This window comes from Camelus ferus, chromosome X (assembly GCF_009834535.1).
Source record: "Camelus ferus isolate YT-003-E chromosome X, BCGSAC_Cfer_1.0, whole genome shotgun sequence".
NCBI classification, from domain to species: Eukaryota; Metazoa; Chordata; class Mammalia; order Artiodactyla; family Camelidae; genus Camelus; species Camelus ferus.
Genome location: NC_045732.1, coordinates 77,322,801 through 77,349,007, shown reverse-complemented (window position 1 = coordinate 77,349,007; position 26,207 = coordinate 77,322,801). Strand labels below are relative to the sequence as shown.

The window sequence follows — 26,207 nt, the reverse complement described above, 5'->3', positions numbered from 1 at the left end:
TCCGCCCACCGGATTTGTTCGCCCCCCCCCCCCCCCCCCCCCCCCCCCCCCCCCCCCGGTCCACAGCCAGTTTGCCTAACAACCAGTTCACTGGTTGGCCTAATTACCAGGTCACCTCCAAGCGCGAATTTGGAATTCAAATGAAGGAGTTTATTTTCACCTTTTATTCCAACAGTGGCTCCAGCTTAATCAGTTCTCTAATGATCAATTTGCCTAATTAACAAAAATTAAGCATTTTGAAACCAATTCACCGACGGCCCTTCTGTCTCTGTGGTGTGTTTCCAAAGATTGCTTGGCTCTCCTGGGGGCTTTTTCTTCTTCTTTCAAAAGCAGACATGCATTTCCTAGAGCTGTGCATTTGCCCTTGGACTTGGCACTGCCTCCCTCTGGCTGGGCTCTGGGGGCAGCTGGGTACATGCCCGGGTGACACACACGGTGGCCCTGCCGCTGCTGGCCTGGTTCTGCCCAGTGAAAGGGCAAGTTGGGCAGTGAGGTTCTGCCCTCGGCTGCGGGTATGTGTCACTGTATCCAATTCACAAAGGGAAACCAGAACGGGAGACACGAAGTGAAGTATCAAATATCTTAATAAAATATGCTTATTCCTAGGACAGAACAACCTTAGGAAAAACTCTTTATATCAAAAGGCCAAAAAGTCCTTAAAGGACTCCAGAGAAGGGACAACAGAGAAGGATGAGCCTGGACCCAGCGGCTCTGCTGTCCCTGGCCTGTGACCCTGGGCAGATCACACCAGCCTCCCCCTTGGTACAATGGGGTGACAGTGGTGTGTCCTTCAGATAGGTGAGGGGTAAGCGGGTTAATCCAGTCACTGTTTACTATGGAGCTGGCCTGGAGACTCGCTTTAACTGCTTTAGAAACACAGATTAAAGCCAGCTGCCCTTAGAGGAATCCTTTGTTATTTTTCTTTAAAAAAAATCTTAAAATGCCAAAAAGTTGGGAGAAAATCAGGCCTGACATAGATGCAGACCCAGCCCGCTGCCCCTCGAGCTGGGGAGGGGCGTCTTCAGCCTCGAAGGAGCTTCCAAATGCAACCTCCCTTCCTCCCTATGACTTGACTAGTTTGTGCCCTTCCCTCAGCTCCACTCAGATCTCTAGATCCTTCTCTCCATCAGCACCCTCCCCTTGAGGACCCTGTATCCCCCAACATGAGCCTCCACCATCTTCGGATGGCAAGGCCTGTGCCCCTCTTTTTGCCTCCCTGCTCCCTCACACAGAAGCTTTTAATGGTTAAATGAGGGAGGGTAGCCCCTAGCCCCAGGAGGAGACAGTTCACAGAGCGTGGCTTGAGGGGAAGGATCCGCACTCTCTCCTGGCTGCCTCCTAAGCAGGAAGTGAGTCCTGGGGAGAGCTGGGGGCGTGGCCCCAGGAATGAGGGTGCACACTGGACTCACTGGAGTTTCTGGAGGTGGGAGGCTGGGTGGAGAGCTGCCCAGCTGGGCCAGGAGGGATGGAGGGTGTGTGCTGAGAAGAAGAGGATAGGGCACTTGTACCCCAGGTCTCCTCTGCCTTGGGATCAGGAAGCTTGGGGGCCAGAAGGCCAAGGAGGTGTGGTGAGGGGGAACCCACCTGGAGAGGGGGCTGGGCTGTGGACACATGTGGGGTCCATAGAGGACAAGGCTGGCCAGCCCCAAAGAGTCCTGATCCAGGAGGGGCTGAGTCAACCCTGGGATAGGAGTGACACCCCCCCACCCACAGCAGCCACAGGTGGAGATGGAGCAGCCCCCAACCACCCCGCTCGGCTTGACCTTGGGCCTCGGCACCAGACCAGGCTGGCTGGCCCTAGCCCCAGGAGGGGGGTTGGGAGGGGAGGGGAGGTCAGAGCACTCTGTGTCCATTCCGGTCAATTCCAGTCCTGGGGATGGGGATGGAGAGCTTCAAATGGGGCGTGAGTCTGGGCTGAATGTTAATTGCCCCAAAGGATCAGAAAAGTTAATGGTCGGAGGGTGAGGGGGTGGGGGTGAGGGGAGGCGCCAGAACACACCGTGACTAGCATAAACAGACCCTATCTGAGTCAGAGCAGCCAGCGGCAGTGGGGGGTGGGGAGGGATGTGTGGGGAGGTCTGGAATGGTGGACAGAGCCCCAGGAAGTGCCAGAGGGGCTGCCAGCCTAGACATGATTCCTGTGCTGGGGCTCTGTGGGCCCAGCCTCAGGCCCGGCCTTGGGGCGGCCTCCTCACCTCTCCCCTCAGATGGGGCCAGCCCACGGCAGAGCAGGGAGCAGCACTGCACACGGGGCCAGGAGCCTTCCCCAAAAGGCAGCCAGGACAGGGGCCTGGGGGCTGGAGGGGCTCGGGGCTCGGATCTCTGAAAGCCGAGCCAGGTTGAGTACGGTCCTTCCCATAACTGAGGCTATGGGGGCCAGAGAGGGTCCCTGAGTTGGCACAATGGCTGCCCGCAGGTTTGGGAACCAGAGGGGCTCAGAGCCTTGTCTGCTCTCCCGGGAGAGTGGTGGGCTGCCAAGGGTGGGCAGGCCTGCAGGGGACCCTCGGGCCCATGGAGAACAGATTGGGCCCAACAGGGAATCTGCAGCCCATGAGGCCCCAAGCTCAGACCTGCTAGCAATTTCCTAGGTTCTACAGGGCAGGGCACAAAAGAATGGGACTGCAGAGTCTGTTGTGCTGTGCATGCTGGGGACCCCCAAGACGCCCCTTCGTGGGGAGGACAGCTGAGAGGTTCTCCTCTCTCACTACGCTCTGGGCCAAAAGAAAAATGGGCTCCTCCATCCCAAGAACCCATGCTCAGGGTCCAAATCAATGGCACCTTCTGCCCAAGCATGTGTTGACTTCAGCATTTTCAATTTTTTCCTGTGTAGTCTTTCTTCAAGGCCTCTTGATCTGCATGCTCAAGGAGTACATAACACCCTGATGTTTACTCTCTGGCCAGGGGGTGCGGGGATCTCTGGGACTAGGGTTTTTTTTTTCACCATCTTGCTCTCTTTTGGCTGCCACAGCTACACACCCAGGCAGAGCCAGCATCCCATTGCGGGAAATGGCTTCCACCGTGCAGGCTGCCTGGTAGCCGAGTGGAAACCATGGCAACAGGAAGCAGGGAGGATCTTCCCGTCACCCCGTAGAAAGGGCAGCCTATTTCTGGGACCTGAGCCCAGTTATTCACTAGTTCTGCATTTTGATGTGAATTTCAATTCTGGAGAGCTGGCTTTAGGATGCTGGGCCTGAGTTGGGGGCGGTGTTGGTTAAGTGACCTGTTCACCTTCTTTCTCTGAAGGAGACTCAACTCCTGGTCCCAGTCTTCAAGGCCATTTGTGCTGCCACAAGACTCAATCTCTAGCACCCAATCAGATCCCTTCTTCTGCCTGAACAGGAGCAGATGGGTGCTTTGGGTGTGACTGGGGTGGAACCGGGATCCACTGAGGGATCCCCCTCACTGCGTGACCTCTTCCTGTTCTGAGAGCCTGTTTCTCTGTTTCCAGCAGAGAGGAACTTCTGAGCTGCCCTGATCACGGGGAGGAGGCTCTGACATGGTCGGGGAAGAGAGTCGAGGTCCTTCAACCCAACACCAAGCAAGCCCCCAGTGTGCCTGCGAGCGCGCACACGCAGTCCAGCTATGTGGTCTTTGGTGCAGGCGACCCTGCCCCCTAGTGGCAGGCTGTGGCCAACACACCGGGCTCAGGGGGCAGGCTGCCATCCAACTCACTGGGATTCCTTCCAGCTTTGACCCAGGGGTCTTTAGAGATGGAGACAGACAAGGGCCTGGTCCTCTGATGCTAGGTCCAAGGAGAAAACTGCAGGCTAAGTCTGGGGTGGGAGAACATTCAGAGAACATCTCAAAAGGGGATCGCAGCTGACTTCTGCCAGGCCATTCTTTCCACCCTCCACCTGCCACCTTCTCCTTGGGTGACCATAGCCCCTCTAATGGCTGTCCAGACCTTTCCCTCCAGCTGCCCCAAACTGAGACAACTCCTTGGTGGCTCCCCTCCTCCTCCCCAACACCCAACTCCTGACCCATCCTGAGGGATTTACATCCTGAATTGATTTTAAATAATCCACTCGTGGTAGGCTGAATTTTGGCTCCAGCGACCTTTGCCCTCTGATGTCACTCCCATGAATATGTCACACTGCATGGCTGAGGAGACTTTGCAGATGTAATTAATGCTGTTACTAACCAATTGACTTGAACAGAGATAGATCAGCCTGGCTTATTGGCTGGGCCCAGTGTCATCACAGGAGCCCTTAACAAGCAGAGCTTCATTGCTACCTTGGAGATGAAGGGGCCAGGAGTCAAGGAAACGGAACTCAGTCCCTCAGCCTCAAGGAAATGGATTCTGCCAACAACCTGAATGAACTTGGAAACAGAATATTCCAGAGCCTCCAGATAAGAGCCCAGGCCCATCTGACACCTTTTGTTTTTATTTTGAGATTATTATAGATTGACAAGAAGTTCCTGAGACAGCCCAGGGAGGTACTGAGTGCCTTTCCCCAGGTTCCTCCATGATGATCCCTTACGTAACTATAGTGTGACAGCCAGATAGCCCGAGGTCAGTGTCTGGTGTCTTCATACAGTGTCTCTGAGACACACGCTGTGGCCTTCACTCAGGACAACTCCTTTACCCTAGGGAAGTAACAATTTAAGCATTCTCTTCTGGCTTCCGTTAAAAAAAATACAGCTTTACTGGTGGGGGGAGGGTATAGCTCAGTTAGATCACGTGCTTAGCATGCACGAGGTCCTGGGTGCAATTCCCAGTCCCTCCATTAAAAAAAATTTAATAAATAAGCCTAATTACTGCGCCCCCCAAAACAACAAAAAATACAACTTTACTGAGATACAATTTACATATCAACTTACCCATCTAAAGTGCACAAGTCAATGGCTTTAGAATATTCGCTACTATCACCATGTGGTTGTGCAACCATCACCCCATCTTATTCCAGAACGCTTTCATCACCAACAAAAGAAAGCTCATACCCACTAAGTAGTCACTCCCCAGTGCCCCTCCCCCCAGCCCCCGGCAACTCTGAATCTCCTGTCTCCACGGATTTGCCTATCCTCACTCTTCAGACAACAGGAATCATAAAATGTGTGACCTTTTGCGTCTGGCTTCTTTGACTTGGTACAATGTTTTCAAAGTTCATCCGTGTTGTAGCCTATCTCAGTACTTCATTCCTTTTTATGGCCAAATAATACTCCATTGCATGGATAGACCACATTCTGTTTATCCAGTCATCTATTAATGGCCACTGGGCTGTTTCCACTTTTTGACCATCAGGAATAAATCTGCTGTGAGTATTCATGTACAAGATTTTGTGTGGACACATGCTTTCATTTCTCTTGGGTGTACACCTAGGGATGGAATTGCTGGGGCATATGGTAACTCCATGTTTAACTATCAAAACTTTTCCATATCGGCTGCACCATTTTACATTCCCACCAGCAACGTGGGAATTTCTCCAATTTCTCCACATCCTTGACAACTCTTGTTATTATCTCTCTTTTTAAAAATTTTTATTTATTTATTTATTTATTTATTTATTTATTTATTTATTTATTTATTTATTTATTTATTTTAACATTTTTTATTGAGTTATAGTCATTTTACAATGTTGTGTCAAATTCCAGTGTAGAGCACAATTTTTCAGTTATACATGGACATACATATATTCATTGTCACATTTTGTTTTTTGCTGTGAGCTACCACACGATCTTGTACATAATTCCCTGTGTTATTATCTCTTTTTAATTATAGGTACCCCAGTTGCTGTGAAGTGGTATCGGGTAGATTTGAGTTGCATTACCTTAATGTCAAGTGATGAGCATCCTTTCATGAACTCATAGCACACTGTATATAATCTTCAGAGACATGTCTATTCAGACCGTTTGCCCCTTTTTAATTGGGTTATTTGTCTTTTTATTATTGAGTTGTAATGGTTCTTCACATATTCTAGACCCAAGTCACTTATTGCCTATATGCTTTGTAGATAGGTTCTCCCATTCAGTGAATTGTTTCTTCACTTTCTTGGTGGTGGTCTTTAAAGCACAGAACTGTTTAATTTTGATGAAGTACAATTTATCTCTTTTTTCTTTGGTTGCTTATGTTATTTATTGGTATAATAGCTAAGAAACCATTGCCTCATCCAAGTTGATAAAGATCTATGACTATTTTTAAAAGTTTTATAGTTTTAGCTCTTACCCTTAGGTTTATTGTCTATTTTGGAAGGCAGCTATGCTCACCACTATACCACAAATGCTATTGTCTATTTTGACTTAATTTTTCCATATGGTGTGAGGTAGGGGGGTCCAACTTCATTCTTTGGTGTGTGGCTACCGGTTGTCCCAGCACCATTTGTTGAAGAGACTATTTTTTCCCCATTGAATATCTCGTCACCCTCCCTTGTCTCCTCCAGCAGCTGATGGTTCTAGGCATCCCTCGGCTTGTGGCCACATCACTCTAAGCCCTGTTCCCATCTTCACATGGCTTAAGGGTCAAGGAGGCCACCTGTGAGATGGACTCAGGTCAAGATGTCTCCTTCAGCCCCACTCTGGCTGGCGGACCCTGGGTGTGTGGAACTTTAGAGCAGAGTTCTGTGCCAGCACCCCCAGACCTGGGTGTTCCTGCATCTCCAACCATCTACTCAAGCTCCCCTCCCCAAGGGGCTCTGCACAGCAGAGTGTTGTGTTGCAGAACTGACACCATTTGCCCCATTTCAGGACTTTGAGGGCACCCCCGTGGGTCTTCCCTGCACCTCCTTGTCCTTTCTGTCTTCTTGGTCTTCAGGGTCCCTGAGCCTTTCTGTGGCACAGGATCACCACCCTCATGGCAATTGTCCCACTGCTGATGTCCTCGTGGGCCTTGTCCCTGTAGAGTCTCTGCTCTTTGAAGAAGTGCCCGGCTTCTGTCAGCACTGCTCCACCCTCTGATTTTCTTTGCTGGTCAGCCTCCTGGCTCTTTTTTTGAAACCCCTTCTCCCCACCGGAGGGCTTGGTCCTTGATGGCACAATCATCCATGGTAATTTCTAAAAAACACAGCTTTGTTGAGATATAATTCACATACTATAAAACTCACTCATGGAAACTGTACAATTCAATGTTTTTCTTTAAAACATCTGCAGAGTTGTGCAACCATCACTAGCATCTAGTCCCAGAACCTTTTCATCACCCCTCCCCGTCCCCATTCGCAGTCACCCTCGTTGCTCCCCCAGTCTGTGGCCCCCACTCATTCACTTTCTGTCTCAGAATTCATAGCAGCTGTTCGTGCATCCCTCTTGCTGGACGGGTTTTCTGAGTCAGCACTTCTCCCGCGGTCCCACCTGGTCGCACCTGAGATCCTGTGGATGCTCAGAGCTCACTCCGTTTCGCTCTCTCTGAGTCTGTTTTTCACTCAAAACTCTTTTACTTAAAAGGAAGTAATGCCAGGCAGTAGATGAACCAAGAACCATAATCCCACCACTGTCCCCACGTGTGAGGCCACTTCTACCATCTTTAGTAAAACCAAACCCCTACTCAGCAGGTAAATAGAGCTACATCCTGGCAGTTGGCATGGTTCTCGGGACTTGGAGAAGGAAACCCAGGTCAGACATTGGTTTTACAAAGGTCGCTCTGTCTGGAGTGTGAGAGGTTGGGGAGGAGGGCGAGGAGACTGACTGAAGGAACACCTTGTCTGCTTTGTCCCAGCACCGGGCCTGAGCCTGGCCCCCCGGGCTCTCGGTCAACACAGGAGGGAGGAAGGGAGCCTGGAGGAGGGGGCCAGAATCCAGGAATCCACCAGAGGAAAGCGTTTGGGGCAGGAGCGGGGGTGTTGTGGTCACTTTGCGGAAACAGGATGGAGCCCCACCTCAGACTTGGTTTGGACTGATGGCGCCACACCCACCGAGGGGTTGTGAAAAGGTTCCTTACTTCTATACTGAGGCTTCCCGGGCGAGAGCGGGCGGGGTCCCCAAGATGGTGGGAAAAGGGCTGAGGGGTCACAGAAAGGACACTGGCAGGGCTCTTTGTCGTGGTTGGGGTGAGGGGTCTTGTGTGGGGTTTGGACTCCCTTCTGGTGCCAAAGGAGGGAGCACCTGGGTTGTCTAATCAGATTCGGGGCACAAGGGGACAGCAGTCAGACACCAATGTACAGAGCCAGAGCCTTTATTATCAAGCGGTCAACTGCAACGAGTGCTGCTGCTCATGACCTTGGTGCATGCTCTGCTCTGAATGTGCCCCTACCCCCAACTCCCACCGCCAACTCATATGATAAGGTTCCAATGCCCAAGGTGGCGGTATTGGGAGGTGGGGCCTCTGGGATGTGATTAGGCAGAGCCGCGCTGGAATCAGTGTCTTTATAAAAAGTTTCCAGAGAGGTCCCTCACCCTCTCCACCATGTGAGGACACAGCGAGAAGTTGGCCATTGCAACCCAGAAGAGGATCCTCACCAGAACCTAACCACACTGGCACCCTGATCTTGGACTTCCAGCCTCCAGCACTGTGAGAAACCAACGTCTGCAGTTTATAGGGCCCCCAACCTGAGTGGACTAAGAGGAGGACGGGGGTGAGGGTGGGGTGACGGGACAGTCTACTGCGGGCAGGGTCGTATACGGGGGGCCAAGGGCAAAGCATGGAATCCAGGGACACCAGTGGCTTCAGGGATGTGGCGTTGAGAAGGGTGGGTGGGCAAAGGGCAGTGAGGGCAGGGAGGGGGACCCTGAGGGAGGCTGCTGGACTTGCCTGTGGTGAGAAGGAGGAGGGGGAAGCCAGGGTGACAGTGGAGTGAGAAGCTTCCAAGGACAAGTGGTAGGACTGGACCTGGACCAGGCTGCTTTTCAACTGACTGCTGGGGGAAGGCCACTGGGGAGGAGGTGGGCAGTCGTGCACTCTGGAAATCACCCCTGCCTTTGAAGACCCCCTTGGCTTTCCCGAGGCCCTGCCTGGGCACTGGTTTTCCTTTGCATCCCAAATGCCTCTCCCCCTTCTCTGCCTCATCCTCTGACCTTCAGCCTGACTCAATCACTCACTCACTCGTTAGATGATAGTGCCACAGTGAGAAGGAGGCTGCCGATTACTGAGTGTCGGGAGGCACACAGTCGGGGGTCGATAAGGAGGCATTGGCGAACATCATAGAATCCTCTTCAGATATGATCGTCCGCCCCACCTTTATTGACCCTCTTCTCTGTGCTGGGCCTGGAGATGAGCCCCAGGTGAAGTTGGGGTAGTGGGGATGAGACGGGAGATGCCGCCTCTGGGAGTGGTGACCTGTGGCAGGGAAGGGGGCGGGGCCCCAGGTGGTGGGTGTGGCTTGCCCGTGGGAGAGGAGGCGCTGCCTAGTGGTTTGCTGGCTCCAATTGGTGGCTGGTGAATTATTCATTTATCAACCACTGAGCCCAGGCTGCTTGCCAGGAGGGTGCCCTGTGACCCGGCGCTTTAAAAATTAATGTGTTCATTGAGTCATTCCCTCGACTCGCATTCACAGGCACCTGCGACTAGCTGAGCCCAGACTCCTCACACCACAGAAGGCCCTGGGGAGAATGAGGAGTCCCAGCGGCGCTGTTTAACCAGCAAACCCAGTGGGTGAGGAAGTGACAGGCAGGCCATTGGCCAGGGGCCAGAGAGAAGAATGATACGGTTTGGGTGTGTGCATGTGTCTGTATGCATGTGTGCACCCCAGTGTATGTGAGGGGAGTGTCTGACGTGTGTGTGTGAGTGTGTGCATCTGTGTGTGCGTGCGTTGGAGGGGGCGTGTGCATTGTGCATGGATGTGGGAAGCTGGGAGGCAGTGGTCTCATCTCCTAAGATCCACAGGCCCTTCAAGTGGGGAGGCGGTGGAGCTGCTCCCAGCCCAGGGACAGACAGCAGTGACAGAGTGTTCAAGGTATGACAGAGGTCAGCAGCACAGGAGGCTGGGGGCCCTGAGCCCCTCCACACACGCACACACGCACAGCACTACTCAGCCCAGAGTGCCTGCCCCTTGCCTTGGACAGCACACGCGGGGAGATGGATGCAGGGCAGGAATTCCTTCACTGGGCGGAGCATATGTGAAGACCTCGGGCTTCAGGGAGCTGCCAAGGGCCTTTGCCAGGAGTGGCCAGTCAACAGGGTGACTCCACTGGACTAGCATGTCAGGTTAAGGCCTTGGGCTTTCTCTGGAGGGGATGGGGCCCTGGAGGGTGTTATGGAGGGCAGGGTCTGCTCAGCCTTAAGTTTTTGGGAGCCGATTTTGGTGACTGGTGTTGTGGGCTTTGGCAGTCCCCCTAAAAGATGGGTCTATGTTCTGATCCATGGAACCTTGTGAACGTGACCTTATTTGGCAAAAGAATCATCTTTGCAGATTCACAGATGTAATTCAGTTAAGGACTGCAAATTGACATCTGGCCTCTAGGACTGTGAGAGGGTAAAGCTCTACTGTTTTAAGCCACCTAGTTTATCGGTCCTTTGTTACAGCAGCATAGGATACCAACCCAGCTGGTGTGGAGAGAGGCCTGGGGGGGAGTGGAGCTGAGTAGAGGAATGGGAGCTGCGGAAGAGAATCAAGGTTGGCCTGGGTAGGTGAGAGGGGGTGGCTTTTTCCTCTCAAATCATACCAACTGTCTGACTGTACCAGAATGACCAGAGTGACTGTCACTAGCTTAGGAGTCCTTTTGCTGTTCTACATCCCTAATGCCTGATGCACAATTCCCTACTGTTGGACACAGAGGAAATGCGGGATGGCATTGGGAGTTGGGTATTCAGCAAACATGTATTAAGTTTCTACTGAGTGTCAGGCTGGAAAGGCGAGCAGCAACCAGATGCCCTAGGGATGCAGAGCCGCTGGAAACTCCGACACAAACAACCCTAAGGCCCTTATTCTGCGTACAGCCCTTCCTTCGGGGCTTATCTGTAGGTGTGGGAAACTCTGGCAAACCTGGATTCGGGTTTTACGAATACTGACATGGAATCCCATGCCTTCTCCTGTTGGGAGCCACTGACGCCTCAGCTTGAGGTCTGGTAGGCAACACCCCCTCCCCACCCCCGACCCGGCTCGGCCGCCACAGTCAGGTCTTCCCGTCCTAAACTACGGGGGGGCCAACAGCCAGGAGCAACACCTTAGTCAGACTGCAGGGACTTGCAGCTCAGGTGCTCGGGGGTACTTTTGTGCCCTGGTCCCCGGACGGCGAGCTCGCTGCGCCCTGGAGGAGTACCCTCGCGGGTTCTGGCTGCCGTTTCCCCAGGGGGCGGGGCCGTGAGGCTCCCAAGGGCGGAGCGTGCGCCTCCAGGGGCGGGGCGGGTTGCGTCCGGCGTGCAGGGGCGGAGCGTCGGCTCTCTAGTTCGAGGCATGAAGGGTCCAGGGGCGCGGTGTGCCGCATCCGCGGGCGGGGCAGGCGTACGCCAGCCTCCGGGCAGCGTCGGTCTCCGAGCCTGCGCTTGAGCTTGCGCCTGCGCACTCAGCCGGACCCGCGTTCTCCTAGAGCTGCGCGCGCTCACCTAGGCGGGTGGGGGAGTTGGGGGCGGGCAAGCCGGGGCGGGCTGGGGCGGGACCTCTGCTCCCGCCGCGAGGACCCCGGGAGCTGACCTCCGCCCGTTGGGAACGCTTCTCCTTCCGGTGGGGGGTCTGGCCGCCGTGGGGCGGGGCCTCATGGAGGCCTTTGGCCCGGGAACCTGCGGAGGAGGGGGCGAGACGCCGGGCACCGAGGGACGGCCGGCACCCGAAGCAAGGGTGCACTTCCGAGTGACGAGGTTCATCATGGAGGCAGGTAATCGCCACCTGGAAGAGGGGGAGGTCCCCGCGCGGACGGGACGTGGAGGCCGGAGCTGCAGTGCTGCACTTTCACCAAGCCGGCCGAGCGGGCGGGCAGGGGCTGGTGTTGCGGGGACTTGCTTCCCGAAAGAGGGGACCCGCCAGATGCGGAGCTATCACGGCTGAGCGGAGGCAAGAGACCGGGCCTGCCCGGTCCTAGCGGAGGCTGGGAGCCCCAGCTCAGGGGTCTCGACCTCTGCCTTTCCGCCACACCCTGTGTCCTAGGTTGAGATGCGAGGCAGACGCGGACATTGTCATTTCACTTTCGGGCGTGTAGGTCCAAAGAGAGGACGTGGAAAGCGCCTAGCTGCAGCTAGAAGGTGGAGGAGTCGGGGCGCCCGTATCTGGGTTGAGTGTACCTCGCCTTCTGCCACACCTGTCTCCCAGCATACGGGGGTATTGGCACTTGGTCTCACGGAGGATTTTGGAGCACGCCGTCGATGAGGCTTGTGACAAGCCTTGTTAACGAGGTCCCATCACACCAAGCACCCAGGGCGCAGCTCCCGTTTTGAACGCTGCCAGGGCGTCCACCGTCGTATTGGGCGCCCCTCCTCCCAAGGCCATACAATGAAGCCAATTGGATTCCTGTAGAAACAGTTTGCCTGTCAGTAGTATCTTTCTCCACTGGCAGATAGTTTGTTTCCGATCTTTGTTACTTGTGTGCACTCTAGGGGAGAGGGATTTGGGTGAGTCGGCTTTCGAGTCAAGGTGGGAAGAGTCTAGAGGAATGATGCAGGATCATTACTCCCAGTGATTTGTACATTTAATTTCCAAGAAGAGTTGCAAAGTATATAAGGAAGGATGGCAGCGTCCCCTTATAATGCTGCCCTGCATCTGCTTGGAGGGTCCGTGTAAACCAGAGAAGCATGCTGCCCTTCGCGAGTTTGCTATGTAGAAAAAGACTTGGACGGTCTCGTGCAGCAATACAACCTAATCTGACATCTCTGAGAATGAGGGGTCCCGTGTAAGAACTGTCTGTGTAACTGAAGTTTAAACCTTGAAATGCTAAAAGCACTTTAGATGTCACTTTTGAAGGACTTCTTTATAAAATGTATTGCAATGCCCTTGCCCTCTGTGTGAGGCTAAATACTGGTCTTCCAAAGGTGTCCCCATTCCAATCCCCAGAACCTGTGACTGTTACCTCAAGTAGCAAAAGAGATTTTGCAAATGGGATGAAACATTTTGATATGAGGGAGCTATCCTAGATTATCTGGTAGGACCCATATAATCACACCCATCCTTAAAGAGAGAGGCCAGAGGAGTGCATGGGCAGAGGAGATGGCCATCTGATGATGGAAAGATAGAAGATGCTGCACTGCTGGCTTTGAAGATGGAGGAAGGAGCCACGAGCCAAACACTGCAGGCACCTCTGGAAGCTGGAAAGGGTAGGGAAATGGATTGTTCCCTGGGACCTCTAGAAGGAACCAGTGCTACCGACACCTTGAGCTTAGCCCCCTAAGGCTCATTTCTGACCTCTGACCATGAGGACTGTAAGAGAAAAAAAATGTGTTGTTTTAAGCCGCTTAGTTTGTGATAATTTGTTACAGCAACTCTGTGGAACTAGTACTCTCTCTGAGGTAGAGGATGTTGAACTTAATCTTACTGTTGATTGGTGGTTGTCCACCTTCTTTCAGTCTGTTGGATGTCATTTAACCTTCTCTTGTTAACCCTGGTCATTGTGAATTTGTTTTGGTTCTGTGCTCCAATGATTTCCTTAGGTGCTGTCTGGGGAATGGCCTTGAACCCTAAAATCAACCCACCATGCTCTGGTTTTTGAGTTATGTGCCCTTTTCGGTGTGTTGGTCTTCTTCCCTGGCTGTGGCCATAGATGTTGCATTTCTCCTGCTCTGCCCATGGTTGCCTTTGGCAGTCATCCTGCTCGCTTTTCTTGCCTTTTCTAAACTGTGGATGAGTAGACCAGTGCTGAGCATCATCGTGAACTATAGCATCGGGACTTGTGGCCTCTGATACTCAAGAGGCCTTTTTTCCTCCTGTCACCGTGGCAGGATTTTGGTTAGGCGAGCTGCAGAGGCAGGGGCAACCTCTAGTTAAATGCGTGCTAAGGTGAAAGTGGACAGCCACCTCAGTTCTGAGGTGTGCGGAAACTCGTAGGCCTGGTGCTTACTGGGCGGTAGTCTGCAGTCTTCGCCTAGTGTGCTCTGCGGTCGTGGCTGGGCCATGGCCTGGGGACTTGGGAGCGAGGGGTGTGGAATCCGCAGAGCTACTGAGGGGGTGCTGCATTGGAGCACGACCCCAGTGGCTTCTTAGCCCATCAGAATCTGAGAAGCCTGGCTCTCAGTCCCTCAGGTGGAGGACCCAGCGAGAGACTCCACAGCCCCCGCCAGCTAGGCGCTAAGCGCTTGGTCTTGTCTGAGCAGGGCTGTGCACCCCTAGGGGCCCGGCCCAGCGGCCCCCCTTGCACTTCCGCGGGGGCGAGCGCTGCCTGAAGTCCTCTCCTGCCTGCTTTCTCTCGGTAGGTGTCAAGCTAGGGATGCAGTCAATTCCAATCGCCACCGCCTGTACCATTTACCATAAGTTCTTCTGCGAGATCAACCTGGACGCCTATGACCCCTACTTGGTCGCCATGTCTTCCCTTTACTTGGCTGGCAAAGTGGAGGAGCAGCACCTGCGTACTCGTGACATCATCAACGTTTCCAACAGGTAATAGCTTCCAGGTGTTTGGGAGGAATTCCTCATGTCTGTTCTAGTGGGAGGGCAGAGAAAGGTCCCGCTTGGCCCTGTGCCCCAGGGAAGGAAGTGCCTGGGTGGCCTTGAGCTAGGGTCAGAAGCACAAACAGCACAGGCAGGGAGTGAGCCTACTGTCAGAAGCCTGGGGCGTCTGTGGAAGAGAAGCTCGGGCCAGATTTTGGGAAGCCTGAAGACCGGATGGAGTGTGGAGGGGGATGGGTAAGAGAGTTCCTGGCATCATGGGTGGGGTACAGCTGGAGCAGAGGGAGCTTGGAGAGGTGGGTCAAAGAAGATTCTTGTGGAGTCTTGGACAGGGTGGATCGAACCAGTTGGGCTCTGTGGGCCTCAGAGGTTGGTCTGCCATGCAGCTGGGGCAATTGTCTTTTATAGATGGTGTGAGAAACTGAGTCAGAGTTGCTAAGGAGCATCTCTTGCAGTGCTGAGCCCAAGCAGCTGTGTTCCTCTCTCGGAGGGACGCGTGGGTCCAGCTAGTTGGGCAGGCTCTGCTGAGGCCCAGGGGCCCAGGAGAAGGCGATGTGTGGAAAGTTACTGACTAGTGGCGGTCATAGCCTTTCCAAGAACTCTAATCGTTAGCAAAGAAGCCTCTTTTGTGCTGCTTCTCTTTTAATAAACAGGTAGCGGAAAAGCACTCCCAGCCCAGTAAACATGACAGGTTCTCGGTGTACTGCGAAAGACCAAGAGAAAAACGGGGGAGGGAAGCAAGGGAGGGCAGCTGGAGTCCACCTGTAATTGCCGGGCTCAGCGGGAAGGACGGGGAGAGGCGGACGTTGTGTGGACCACTAATTAGAAGTAGGCGTGGAGGGGAGGTCTGCAGGGAAATCGGAAGAGGCGTGAGGAGCTAGGAAGATGAGGCAGCAGCAGAGAATTTCCATCACTTGGGTGTAAATCCTGTTCCCATACATCCTGGAGGTCTTGCGTAGGTGCGAGTGTTGTGGGTGTTTAAGGTGTAAATAAGGACAATCTGGGAAATGCATTTGCTTTTCCGAATGCATCATCCCTATGTTCAGACACCTCCGTGGGCCCAGAATGAGAGCCCTGGGCATTGCCATCCCTGCTGCAGGGACCGTCCCAGGTGCCAGGCTAACCGGGCGGGAAGTGCGGCTTCCGGGAGCTCCACAGCGACCGCAGAGATGTCCTGCTGAGCGATGCGGGACAGGCCGTCAGGGTGGCAGCTAGAAGCCGGCCTCTTTCCTCTGCTGCTTACTGTTTCCCTCTTGAACACTAGTCATGTAGCTGAAGGGCGAGTGATAAAAGTGTGGGCAGAGCAACCCTGTGCTAACCGAGGGCAGAAGGGCGCTGGCGTTTGCGTGCGGGCATCACGTGGCTTGAGGGGCTCCCTGGCCACTGTAAGCCTCACCCGTTCTCTGCACAGGTACTTTCACCCGGGCGGTGAGCCCTTGGAGCTGGACTCCCGCTTCTGGGAGCTCCGGGACAGCATCGTGCAGTGCGAGCTTCTTGTGCTGAGAGTCCTGCGTTTCCAAGTCTCCTTCCAGCACCCACACAAGGTACACGTTAGGGAATTGGCGACAGCATCCAGAGGCACGAACCTCTTTGTTCTTTGTCTGGAAAGTGTGCACCCCTACGCCATGTGGGGTGCCTGGGGAAGAGCAGTGTGCAGCACGCTCCTGCTGCTCATGGGGACCAGCTCGGGTACCTCTCTTGTCCCCGCTCCCTCTTGGGTTCTCCCAGGCAGTTCTGATTTCAGCTTCCGCCTTTCCGCCCACTCAGCTGTGGCCACAAGCCGGGATCTCTGTGACCATCCGAAGCCCATGCGGATCCCCAGACCTATACAAATTGTGTGTCCAGTGAGCCATGGGGAGGCAGGGCTGCTCTCGTGACCTGCCAGAGTCCTTGTCCCCAACAGTCGCTGCTCTGCCTCAGGGCTCCCATCCTGCTCAGCTGTGCTTATTAGGAACCTACGAGAAAAGCTGAGTCACTCATTTTTAACGGCTAGGAACACGTGAGTCCCGACAGAAGAACTGTTTCAAACAGCAGCAAAAGGGACACATGAACCCTTAGAGCACATAGGTGCACTGTTTGGGGGCCTTGTACCCCCCGTGTTGGCAGCGTGCGAGGGTGGCCTACAGAGACGTGGGGGAGGGGCTGTGACGTGGGGCTCTGCTCTGTGATTTTGTTTCTTTTTAACTGAAATGTTTGATGAGTGAATTGTAGATATATAAGCAATTGGAAGAGATAGTGCAGAGACCCCGTGTGAGATAGAGACTCTGCTCAGTCTCCCAAATTTTGCAAAACTCTGATACAGTCTAACTGTCAGGGTGTCCTGCGGCCTACCCTTGCCCCCCAGTCTGGGCGCTGCTCGCTTGTGACTTGTCCTGGTGGTGCTGTGTAATCCAGCACCGTGCCCTTGTCCCAGGTGCGTACTTCCCTGTAGCTACCGCCACAGTTAAGATGGAAAACAGGTCTGTCACCATAGAAGGCCCTCATGTTGCCTTTCTTAGAATCTCACCCCACTGCCTTCCTAATCCCAGAAACCCCTGGTGGGGTCCTCCCACCATTGTGTTTCCTTTCAGGGCAGAGTGCAGCTGAAAGGCAGGGGCCACCCTGGGCCGGCTGTGGACGGGAGTGGGGCTCCCCTCCATTGGGTGGGGACGGGGTGTACGATGGCGGCTGGAGTCCCAAGCGTCTGTGCCCCAGCCTGGCCAGTGGGCTCACTGGTCTGTTCAGGAGTGTGATGTTCAGGCGGAGCAGCCGTCTTCCCAGAGCGGGAGCTGACAGACAGCTGTGCTGGGGAGGCAGGAAGAGTTCACGGCCGAGGATGCCGCTGCGGCGACACTGGCCGTGGCACTGCTAGAAAACTGCAGTCACCAGCTTCTAGGCCTCAAGCCTCAGGCTGGACGCAGGGGTGCAGTCTTCTGTTCTCCGGATGAGGGTGCTGTTTCTGGACCTTATGTTTGAGTTGGGCCAAGGGGATGAGCAGAATGATTTCTGATGGTGGCCAGAGCAGGGCCACGTCGATGGAGAGGGATGGTGGTGGGGGTGGCCATCAGGAGTGGCCCAGGTGGGTTTCAGGAGCTGGACTGGAGGGTGAGAGGGGCGGGCACTTGGGGCCTGGGCAGGGGTGGATGTGATTTTGGGTGGGATGCGCCTGGCTGAGTCAAACACGGCAGGAGAGAGGGTGGTGTGAGGCCCGAGAGGCAGGGCTTGGAGGCCAGCGGAAGGCACTGGGGCTTTTTCTAAGGGACACTGGGAGCTGTTGGAGGGTTTGAACAGGGAAGTGACTCAATCCGATCTATGTTTCATACACAGTGCGACAGCTCAGGGGAGAGTGGCTAGCGGGCAGAGGGGCCACAGAGTCTCACAGTAAGGAGACAGGGGTGGGGGGAAGTGGAGCCCCGAAGGCCAACCGACTGACTGGCGTGTCTTTGCAGTACCTGCTCCACTACCTGATTTCCCTCAAGAACTGGCTGAATCGGTACAGCTGGCAGCGGACGCCCGTCTCCGTCACTGCCTGGGCCCTGCTGCGGGACAGCTACCATGGCGGGCTGTGCCTCCGCTTCCGGGCTCAGCACATAGCTGTGGCAGTGCTTCACCTGGCCTTGCAGGCCTATGGGGTCGAGGTGCCCGCCGAGGCCGAGGCCGAGAAGCCGTGGTGGCAGGTGAGGTGACTGCCCTGTGCACTGGTGTGGATCTCCCTTCTCTTTGCCTAGGGACTTTCAGAGGTCCCCCTGCCTAGTGTTCAGTTATCCAGGAAGAAAGATGTGGGCTACTTGGGAATGCTGAAGCTTGAAAATACACTGTCATGACAGTCCGAGGTGGGCTCTCCCCCTCGACCCTGTGGACATTCGGGGCCAGATGGCTCTGGGGGCTGTCCTGGGCACTACAGGCTGTTGAGCAGCATCCTGCCCCCCGTCCTGACAACCAAAACCGTGCCCAGACTCAGCCATCTGTCATGGGTGGAGGCCACCCCGGGTTGAGAGCTGCTTCTCTTGTCATAGATCAGAGGTTGATAAATTTGGCTTCTCAGTGGAAGAGGTACAGGGATGCTCCAAGAAGACGGGTGGATGATATGTGGGTAGACAGATGACAGATACCAATGGACGACTGGTAAGGGGTGGGGGTGGATGAATTAGGCACATGATGGAGGGTAGGCAGATGTTCATGGAGGGGTGACAGGTGAGAGAGAGAAGGAACCAGCTAGTGATAAAGCACAGAACAGTTGGAATCGGTGCTCGCTGTTGCACAGGCCCCTTAGGAAAAATGGGGCGGTTGTGGTCCATTTTGAAGGGCACCGAAGCTGTTCGGGGCCAGACGTTGGCATGACAAGGCATTACCAAGGCCCCTGTACGGTGACTGGTGGAGCCCCTGCCTCCCCCAGACCTCCTGAAGCTGAAGAGCAGTGTGTGGACAGGCAGTTGAGCTCTGTCTGTGGGATGGGCTGCAGTACTGGCTGGTTTTCCCTGAGTAGTCCCCCTCTTTCTCAAAAGGGAATTTTGAGATCATTTTCAGTTTTTCCTTTCCCATATGTGAACTTTCCTTTCTTCACAACACCTCATCATCTGCCCTTGCCCTCAAATGAGATTCTGTGTAAGCAGAGTTTGAGGTACCTGAGGTCTCCTCCTTTTTGTGTACCACCTGTCCCCTGCAAAGCCACAGTGGCCAGAGGTCTTCTCAAGTGTGCCACCTGCTTCCTGAACAGAGTATTCCCTGGGCGCCTTCCTGGGCCTGCTCCTGGCCCCTCCCCTCCTGTAGCTTTTGGCTCAAATGGCACCCCACCCCCTTTCCGGAGGGAGCCTCCCCCGCCTGCACACCCTCCCCGGGAGAACGCAGCTTTTCCTGCCCTCTGCTTCCTTGTCCTTTATGGCCTGTCTAACTCCGCACACTACCCCCCGCCCCCCTGCCCTCAGTCTCCCGGACTGTAAGCACCTGGAGGCCAGGGATCTTGGCCGCTTTATCAGCCTCCCCACGTCCAGCGCCTGGGCCTGGCAGGGAGCAGGTGTGTAAGTGTCTTTGAACAGACGCGTCTGTAACCCCAGCCTCGGGCCTGACACACCCCCATGGCAGCATGGGGGTCAAAGGTTGACTGTTGCGGACAATACTGTGCTTCTCAGGGCCTTCCGGATCACATGAGCATGGTGTCCGCGCTTGGTTGAATCAGGTGATGGCAGAAGGGGCTGCTGCTTCCTGGCCCTGCTGTTCAAGGGCATCTGGTGGACACGGTGGCCCTGGTCCTGGGCTACTTGAATCTGTGATGTCGTCACTTGTTTCCTGTCATGGCTTCTCCACGTGCCTGCCTTTCTGCGCTGCCTCTGCTCCCCTCTGCTCTGGCCCTCATGACAGAAGAGTGCCTGTTTTCTGGGCAGCACAGACTTACATCCCTCTTCAGGCTGGGGAGAAGCTCACGTTTTCCCTAGTTCTTCACTCTTTCTGGGCTGCTCTGGGCTATGTGCATGGGGATCTGGGAACCCTCTGGGCATATGAGGTGACAGGGCCGCTTGCTCAGTGATGGGCAGCTGCCTCCACCCTGCCCGCAAGCCCTGGGGCGCTTTCCCCAACTGTGAGGCACTGGCCCTCCTCGTGTTCTCCTAGCCGCCACTTCTAGTGGATTGGCCTCTCTGTTGTTGCTTGTCTGCGTGATGGTAGCGGAGCAGCCCTTTGTGCCAGGCTGCATTGGGCCTCTGGGTTGCAGTAGCATGTGGCAGCAGGTGTCTGAATTTCCATCCTTTTTAAGGCTGAGTCCTGTTCCATGGGGTGGCTGGACCACATTGTGTTTGTCCATCCCTCTGTGCATGGACGCTTGGGTTGCTTCCACCTTTTGGCCCTGGACTACTTTTTAATGGTCGTTTCTCGGGTTGGGGTCTGCAGGGTCACATAGGTAGTGGACGTGACAAGTAAGCCCGTATTTCTCAAGTGTTTATTTTCCACCTGGAGTCCAGGGGAGATGACCGATCTTCCTGAGCCAGAGGTTGGAGGCATTTCCCAGTCACTGGCCCCCACTGGACATGGGAGCCCATGGAAGGTTTGAGCTTTCTTTGGTGACCATGGAGGGGGTGGACTCAGTCCAACTTTGGCCCTGGCTCAGCCCCAGGCCTTGACCCTTGTGGTACTTTGACACCCACGCAGCAAGCCCCTGGCTTGAGGGGCCACAGCATCCAACCAGGGGTGCCTTGATTTACTTTTTACTTCCCGTGTCATCAGGGGTCCCCAGGGGCTCCCTCGGGCTCGCTGTGTCACCAGGAGGACTCGCAGAGTTGAGAAAAGCTGTTCTCGTGGTTCCGGGTGTTAGGGTCAGACACTGGGGAGGACACAGGGTGAGACCAGCCAAGATGAAAGGGGCGGAGGGCAGGTCCGGGAGACACCAGGCACGAGCTCCCGGGCCTCCCGCCAGCCAAGTCGTGGGACAGTGCCCTTTCTCCTGGCAGCGACAGGTGACAACATGCACAGGCTGCTGTCACCAGGGACGCTCCCTGAGCGCTGCTGTCCAGGGATTTGATGGGGGTCGGTCCTGGAGGCCCAGAGCACCTGCCCAGCTGACCTGAGTTCCTGGGTCCCCGCACCCCGGAGGTCAAGCTGAGACGTGCGGCCTCAGGCCCCACCAGGAATCACGCTGTTGGCAGAGACTGCCTGGCAGGGCCCTTGGCCCCTGGCAAAGCAAGACCCTTTCATCAGGCAGGACATGCCAGGGCCTAGAGGTTCCCTCCCAGGAGCCAGGCCAGGTCCAGACCTTCCTTAGAAATGTGCAGGGTTAGCCCTCTTGGTTTGGGCCCCTGGGGACTCACCTTACAATTTTCTAAGCTCCCTTGCCGAGTCAAGAGGAAGTCTGGTCCACGACAGAGAGCAGGGCCATGTTTCCCAGGGGGTGGCCAAGGGTGCCCAAGGGTGGGGTGGGGTCCAGGTGACCTCTCTTGCTTGTTTATGGAAATAGACTCCTGCTCCCTCCTCTCCTATTGCTCCCCTCCCCACCCGAGATCCTGGACCTGAGAGCCCTGGGGAGAGGCAGGAACCTGTGCTCTGTGTCCAGCTCTGTCACCGACTTCCTGTGTCACCTGGGACAAGTCCCCTTTCTTATCTGAGTTGGACAATCACCAAGGCCTCTTCCATCTGGAGTGTTCTCTGCTCTGGGACCAGTCCTGGCAGACTGTGACTGAACTGGCTTTCCAGAGAGCCACCATCATTTCCGATGGCCAGGTCCCCGTGCCATCCCCCCATGCCACGTGATTGTGCACTTAGTGACGGGTGCCTTGTTTAGCACAGAGGGAGTCTAATCGGAACCTGTTTTCCTTCTCCTTTCTAGGTGTTTAGTGAAGACCTTACCAAGCCAATCATTGATAACATTGTGTCTGATCTCATTCAGATTTATACCATGGACACAGAGATCCCCTAAGGCCCTGGTCCAGGCCTGCCCAAAGAGAAGCCCGGGGCGCCCGGCTGCCTGGGGACGGCACCACCACAGGGCCGTGAAGGCCGGCCCCCAGAGGACCAGCTGGGAGGGCTGGTTGTGTGCTGCTGGAGACGGGCTGGTGAAGGCGATGGTGTGCTGCCAACTTGGTTCTCATGCTTTGAGTGTCCCCGGCAGCCGCGGTCCAGATGGTGATGGAAGTGGCGCCTCCAGCTGGCAGGCTGGGAGCGCACCACGTGGGGCGGCCTGTGGAGTCAGCGGAGTGTCTGCTTTTGTCCTTTGGGAGGACACCAACTGCTGTCCAGGCGTGACGCCATAGGAAGGAAAATCAAAGAAAGAATGGGACTGCACCCCTGGGGATTTTTTAAAAGCCAGATTTATAGCAAGTATGAATGTGCCACATAGATGGAATTTTATTTTTGTGTAATAAAAGATGATGCAAATCAGCAGAGATACTCTGTGTTTGCTTTGTAGCCCGTGCACCCTGGGGGCTTTGTGGGTGCTGTACAGACTCGGTTTCCCCTAAAGTGCTGTGCAGGTGGAACTGCCCTTTGTGTGCCTCATGTTCTTGGGGCAGGCCCTCCATCAGTCCCTGAAGGCACGATGGCACAGTGTGGGATGTCCCCTGTAGGAGCCCACGTGTCCTTCGTGCTCCTCCACTGGGGCACTTGCATGGCTTGGCAGTCATTCTCCTTGGTGAGTGAGCATCCGTTTTGGAAAGAGGGGTTAAGGAGTATCATTTGAATTAAAAAAATCCTGTTTCTCATTTCTTGGCAGCTTCCCTGGAAAATGTTTCCCCGGGCACTGCCAAGTCTACAAGGGTGACATGCAGAGTGGAGGAATAGCAATATGAGGCAACGAGATGCAGGGACTCTTGGCACTGTCGCCGTGGTAGTCATTGGCAAATCTTGGGCCAGAGCTGCCCTCGTGGCTCTGCTGGCAGAGCAGAGGGGCTGGGCCGTGGATGTCCCCACACACAGGTGTTCAAAGACGCCTAGTGAGTGAAGGAAGGGATGGGAGCAAGTGAATAAGTTGAAAATCTTGGGTTTTCTTTCCATGGCTTTGGGTTAAAGAGGAAATCTGTGGTTGGAACATTTGAGCACTGCTCGGGGGAATATAAAGTGGTGCCGCTGCTGTGGAAAACTGTCTGGCGGTTACTCAAAAGGTTAAACAGCAGGTTACCATAGGATGCAGCCCTTCCACTTCTGGGTATCTGCCCAAAAGAAGTGAAAGCAGGGACTCAAAAAGATGTTTGTACACTCTTGTTCACAGCTGCATGATTCACAGTAGCCAAAAGGTGGAAACCACCCCTGGATGTTCGTTGCTGGATGAACAGAGAAACAAGCTGTGCTCCAACCATACAGTGGGCTGTTATTTAGAATGAAAAAGGAAGGACATTCTGACACCTGCTACAACATGGATGGACCCTGAAGACATTATGCCCAGTGAAATCAGCCAGTCATAAAAGGACAAATAGTTTATGATTCCACTTGTATGAGATGTCTAGAGCAGCCGGATTCCTAGACACAGAGTAGGAGGGTGGGGCCAGGGGCTGGGGAAGTCAGTGTTCTGTGGAGACAGAGATTCAGTTTGGGAGGATCGAAAAAGTTCCGGAGGTGGATTGCAGGGATGGTTGCACAACAATGTGAATGTGCTTAGTGCCACTGAGCTGTGCACTTAAAGACGGTAAAAATGGCAACTTTTATACTGTGTGTATTTTATCACAATGAAAAAAGAGGGAGTCTGCAAGTGTGCCAGGGTTCGGGCATTTGGGTGCCCCCCACCCCGAGGATGCCAGCTTGGAGACTCAGGCCAGGCCCTTCTGGGTCAGGACAATGGAGGACCACCATGCAAACCTCTGCTAGGAGCGCCTCTGACCCCGGGGTGGGCAAGCCCTTTCCTCCTTCCCTTCGGATCAGAAAGGTGGCCGCATGCTCAGGGAACCCCGCCTCCCACAGGGCTCACTCCACTTTGGTAAAGGGGAGGAAAACACCTCTCCTGGGTTCCATACGAGACTTTACCCAGTAAGAAATCATACGCGTTACCCAGGCTGGGATTGTAGGAGCCTTTCATTTTTTTTTAATACACAGAAATTTTGGTCTATTCTTTAAATTACGAAATTTAACTACAGACTTTAAATTATTATGCATCTGTGGTCTTCCTCATTAAGATATTTTTGTTCATCTTTATAACAGGCAGATGAAAATGTAAAACTGAGTTAATAACTGAAACACAGTTGACCAAGCCATTCCATATAATATAATGCTTTATAGAGAGGGGCTTCCTGATGAGACAGGACCCTCGGCCTGAAACCTGTACAGAAACCAGAGCAGCAATCTGAGCCCCACACCCTGTGGAAAGGCAGCCTGGGGACTGAACAGTCGACGTGTACGTTAGGCAACTTTGTACAGCATCAGTGAGGGTTTGACTATATGTCGACCATTTGTTCTAGAAATGTGTCTACAATGGAGAATGAAGAGAAGTCCATGAGAGTAGCTGATTTGCTTCAATTTAAACATTTCCAGCTTTACTTCTTGTTTCCGAACACACAGACCCTCAACAAATTGAGTTGCCCTGTTTGCTGTTGTTTAAACAAGGACAGTAAGGAACAATTTACAAATGGGTAACATTCTCAATGTGCCCTTTGGAAAAAAGGGATGGCTTTAAGTTACCTGTAGCTGGCATTTTAAGTGGGATTTGCTTTTCTCACCGAAATTCCTTTGCCCAAGATTGGACGACACCTGCTCAGGGGTGACATGGCCTTATTGTTAACAGTGGGGACAGAGTGCACTTTGGACGGTGGTCCGGATGCTCACAGAGGCAGGTGGAGTTGAGACAAGCCGCCGCCAGTGGGGATGTGATGGGTGAACCAGCCTGGCCACCAGTCCAGCTGCTGCTCAGCTGCTGAGTGTGCCCCTCCACATCTGCCCTTCTGTTCTGACCCTTGGTCCCTCAGCTCCCAGCTGTCCCCCAGAGGCTCAGCCCCAGGCCCAAGTGACAGGTTGCACCTCAAACTCCTCCCTGCAAAAAGTGAGGCAGGTGAATTCAGAAGGTAAAGGAACCGTTGCTTTTTCTGCATTTTCCTTCCTGGTTATCACGCATTCAGGGAAAACTGAGGCTTGGCACGCTGGGTGCCCACACTCCAAGGAGAGGCTCCCGAGGGAGCCATCTGGGGAGCCCAGGCCCAGCTCTCCCCACCTGCAGACTGGGTGCTCAGCCGGCTGACCTCCTCAGCCTTCCGCCCCAAGAGGTAGAGCCACAGGTGCAAGGAGGGCCATGGAGATGGGGACTGTCGCTCCCAGGAGCTTTGCTTTTGCGTCTGCTTCCCGGAGGGTGCCTGAGGTGGCTGAAGACACACATCCATGCCCTCCCTTGTGGTCAGAGCTGGCCTTGAATGAGAAGACCAGGATCAGGAGAGCGCTTTGGTCGGTGGTGACTGAGAACCTTTCCCAGGCGCTTTGCAGCTCCCTCAGCAAGAACTTCTGGGCTTTTGCCAAAGCGGAGTGGGAATCCAGGTGGAGGTGCTGAGGGCACTGGGGTCTGCGCTGTGGTCTTGTCAGCTCCTCTTAGGTTTCGATGGTTGTTCTCCCTCTGCTTTCTTTCGGACTCTTGGCACACTTCCCCGTCCCCACCTGGCAGACCTGGCTCTCCCGGGGCTGCTCGGGGGTTCTGGATTGTTCCAGGATGTCAGCTACCACTGGGGGCGGAGTCTTATGCTCTTGCAATTGGGGTGCAGACAGAGAAAGCCCACCAGCCAGAATTCAGGACTTGGAATTGGAGTTGGACCCAAAGGAAACTGAAAGCAAACCTCCCCCTTCCGCCTACTGGAGGAGGTCGTTCTCATCAATACTTTGGTATTTTCCTTTTAAATAAAAAATTCCATCGACAGGTTTTTTTTTTCTTCTTCTATAGGCAGGGGCCTCAAAGTGCAAATGTTCCAAATGTTCCGATTGTATTACAACTGCTCCGGCCTCGCGCTCCCCCCCCCCCCAAAAAAAAAACCCCTGCCACAATAAATAATGAAATTTCAAAATGAAAACACCTGATAAGAAAAATGGAGATATCATGCCGATAAATAGTTCCTTATTCTTTAAAGATGCATCTGGTCCTATATGCACGTATATGTCTAGACGCACACACACGTGCCTATGCACACACGCACACGCAGACTGGCAGCACGTGTCCTGGGGCTGGGGTGCTGGGCGACGCGGTTGTGTTTGCAGGCGGCTCCCACGGGGGGCTGTCCGGGCAGAGAATACTCCTGGCCCTGCAGAGTGGGGCTGCTCGCCTTTTCTCTTTTTGTGTGAATCTGGTGCTCCAATGGCTCCGCAGAGGGTGCCACGAACCTCCTCCCAATAAATCAAAACCAGCCCCTGCCTCATTGCACAGCCCAAACGGTGAACATCTGGTGCAATTACAGT

The 26,207-nt window shown here is 54.4% G+C and overlaps 1 protein-coding gene across 2 annotated transcripts; it reads left to right on the top strand.

Annotated features, from left to right (window-relative positions):
- Window positions 1-11,280: 11,280 nt before the first annotated feature.
- On the top strand, window positions 11,281-22,235 carry CCNQ (cyclin Q). 2 transcript variants are annotated; one of them, XM_032474991.1, is made up of 5 exons: window positions 11,281-11,676; window positions 14,198-14,381; window positions 15,802-15,934; window positions 17,819-18,046; window positions 21,682-22,235. In XM_032474991.1, the coding sequence occupies exons 1-5, from the start codon at window positions 11,559-11,561 to the stop codon at window positions 21,769-21,771; spliced, it is 753 nt and encodes a 250-aa protein (XP_032330882.1). In that variant the 5' UTR covers window positions 11,281-11,558; the 3' UTR covers window positions 21,772-22,235. The 2 variants fall into 2 exon arrangements, with proteins under 2 accessions (XP_032330882.1, XP_032330883.1); XM_032474992.1 differs by having other exon boundaries at window positions 11,286-11,676; window positions 21,742-22,235.
- Window positions 22,236-26,207: the final 3,972 nt, after the last annotated feature.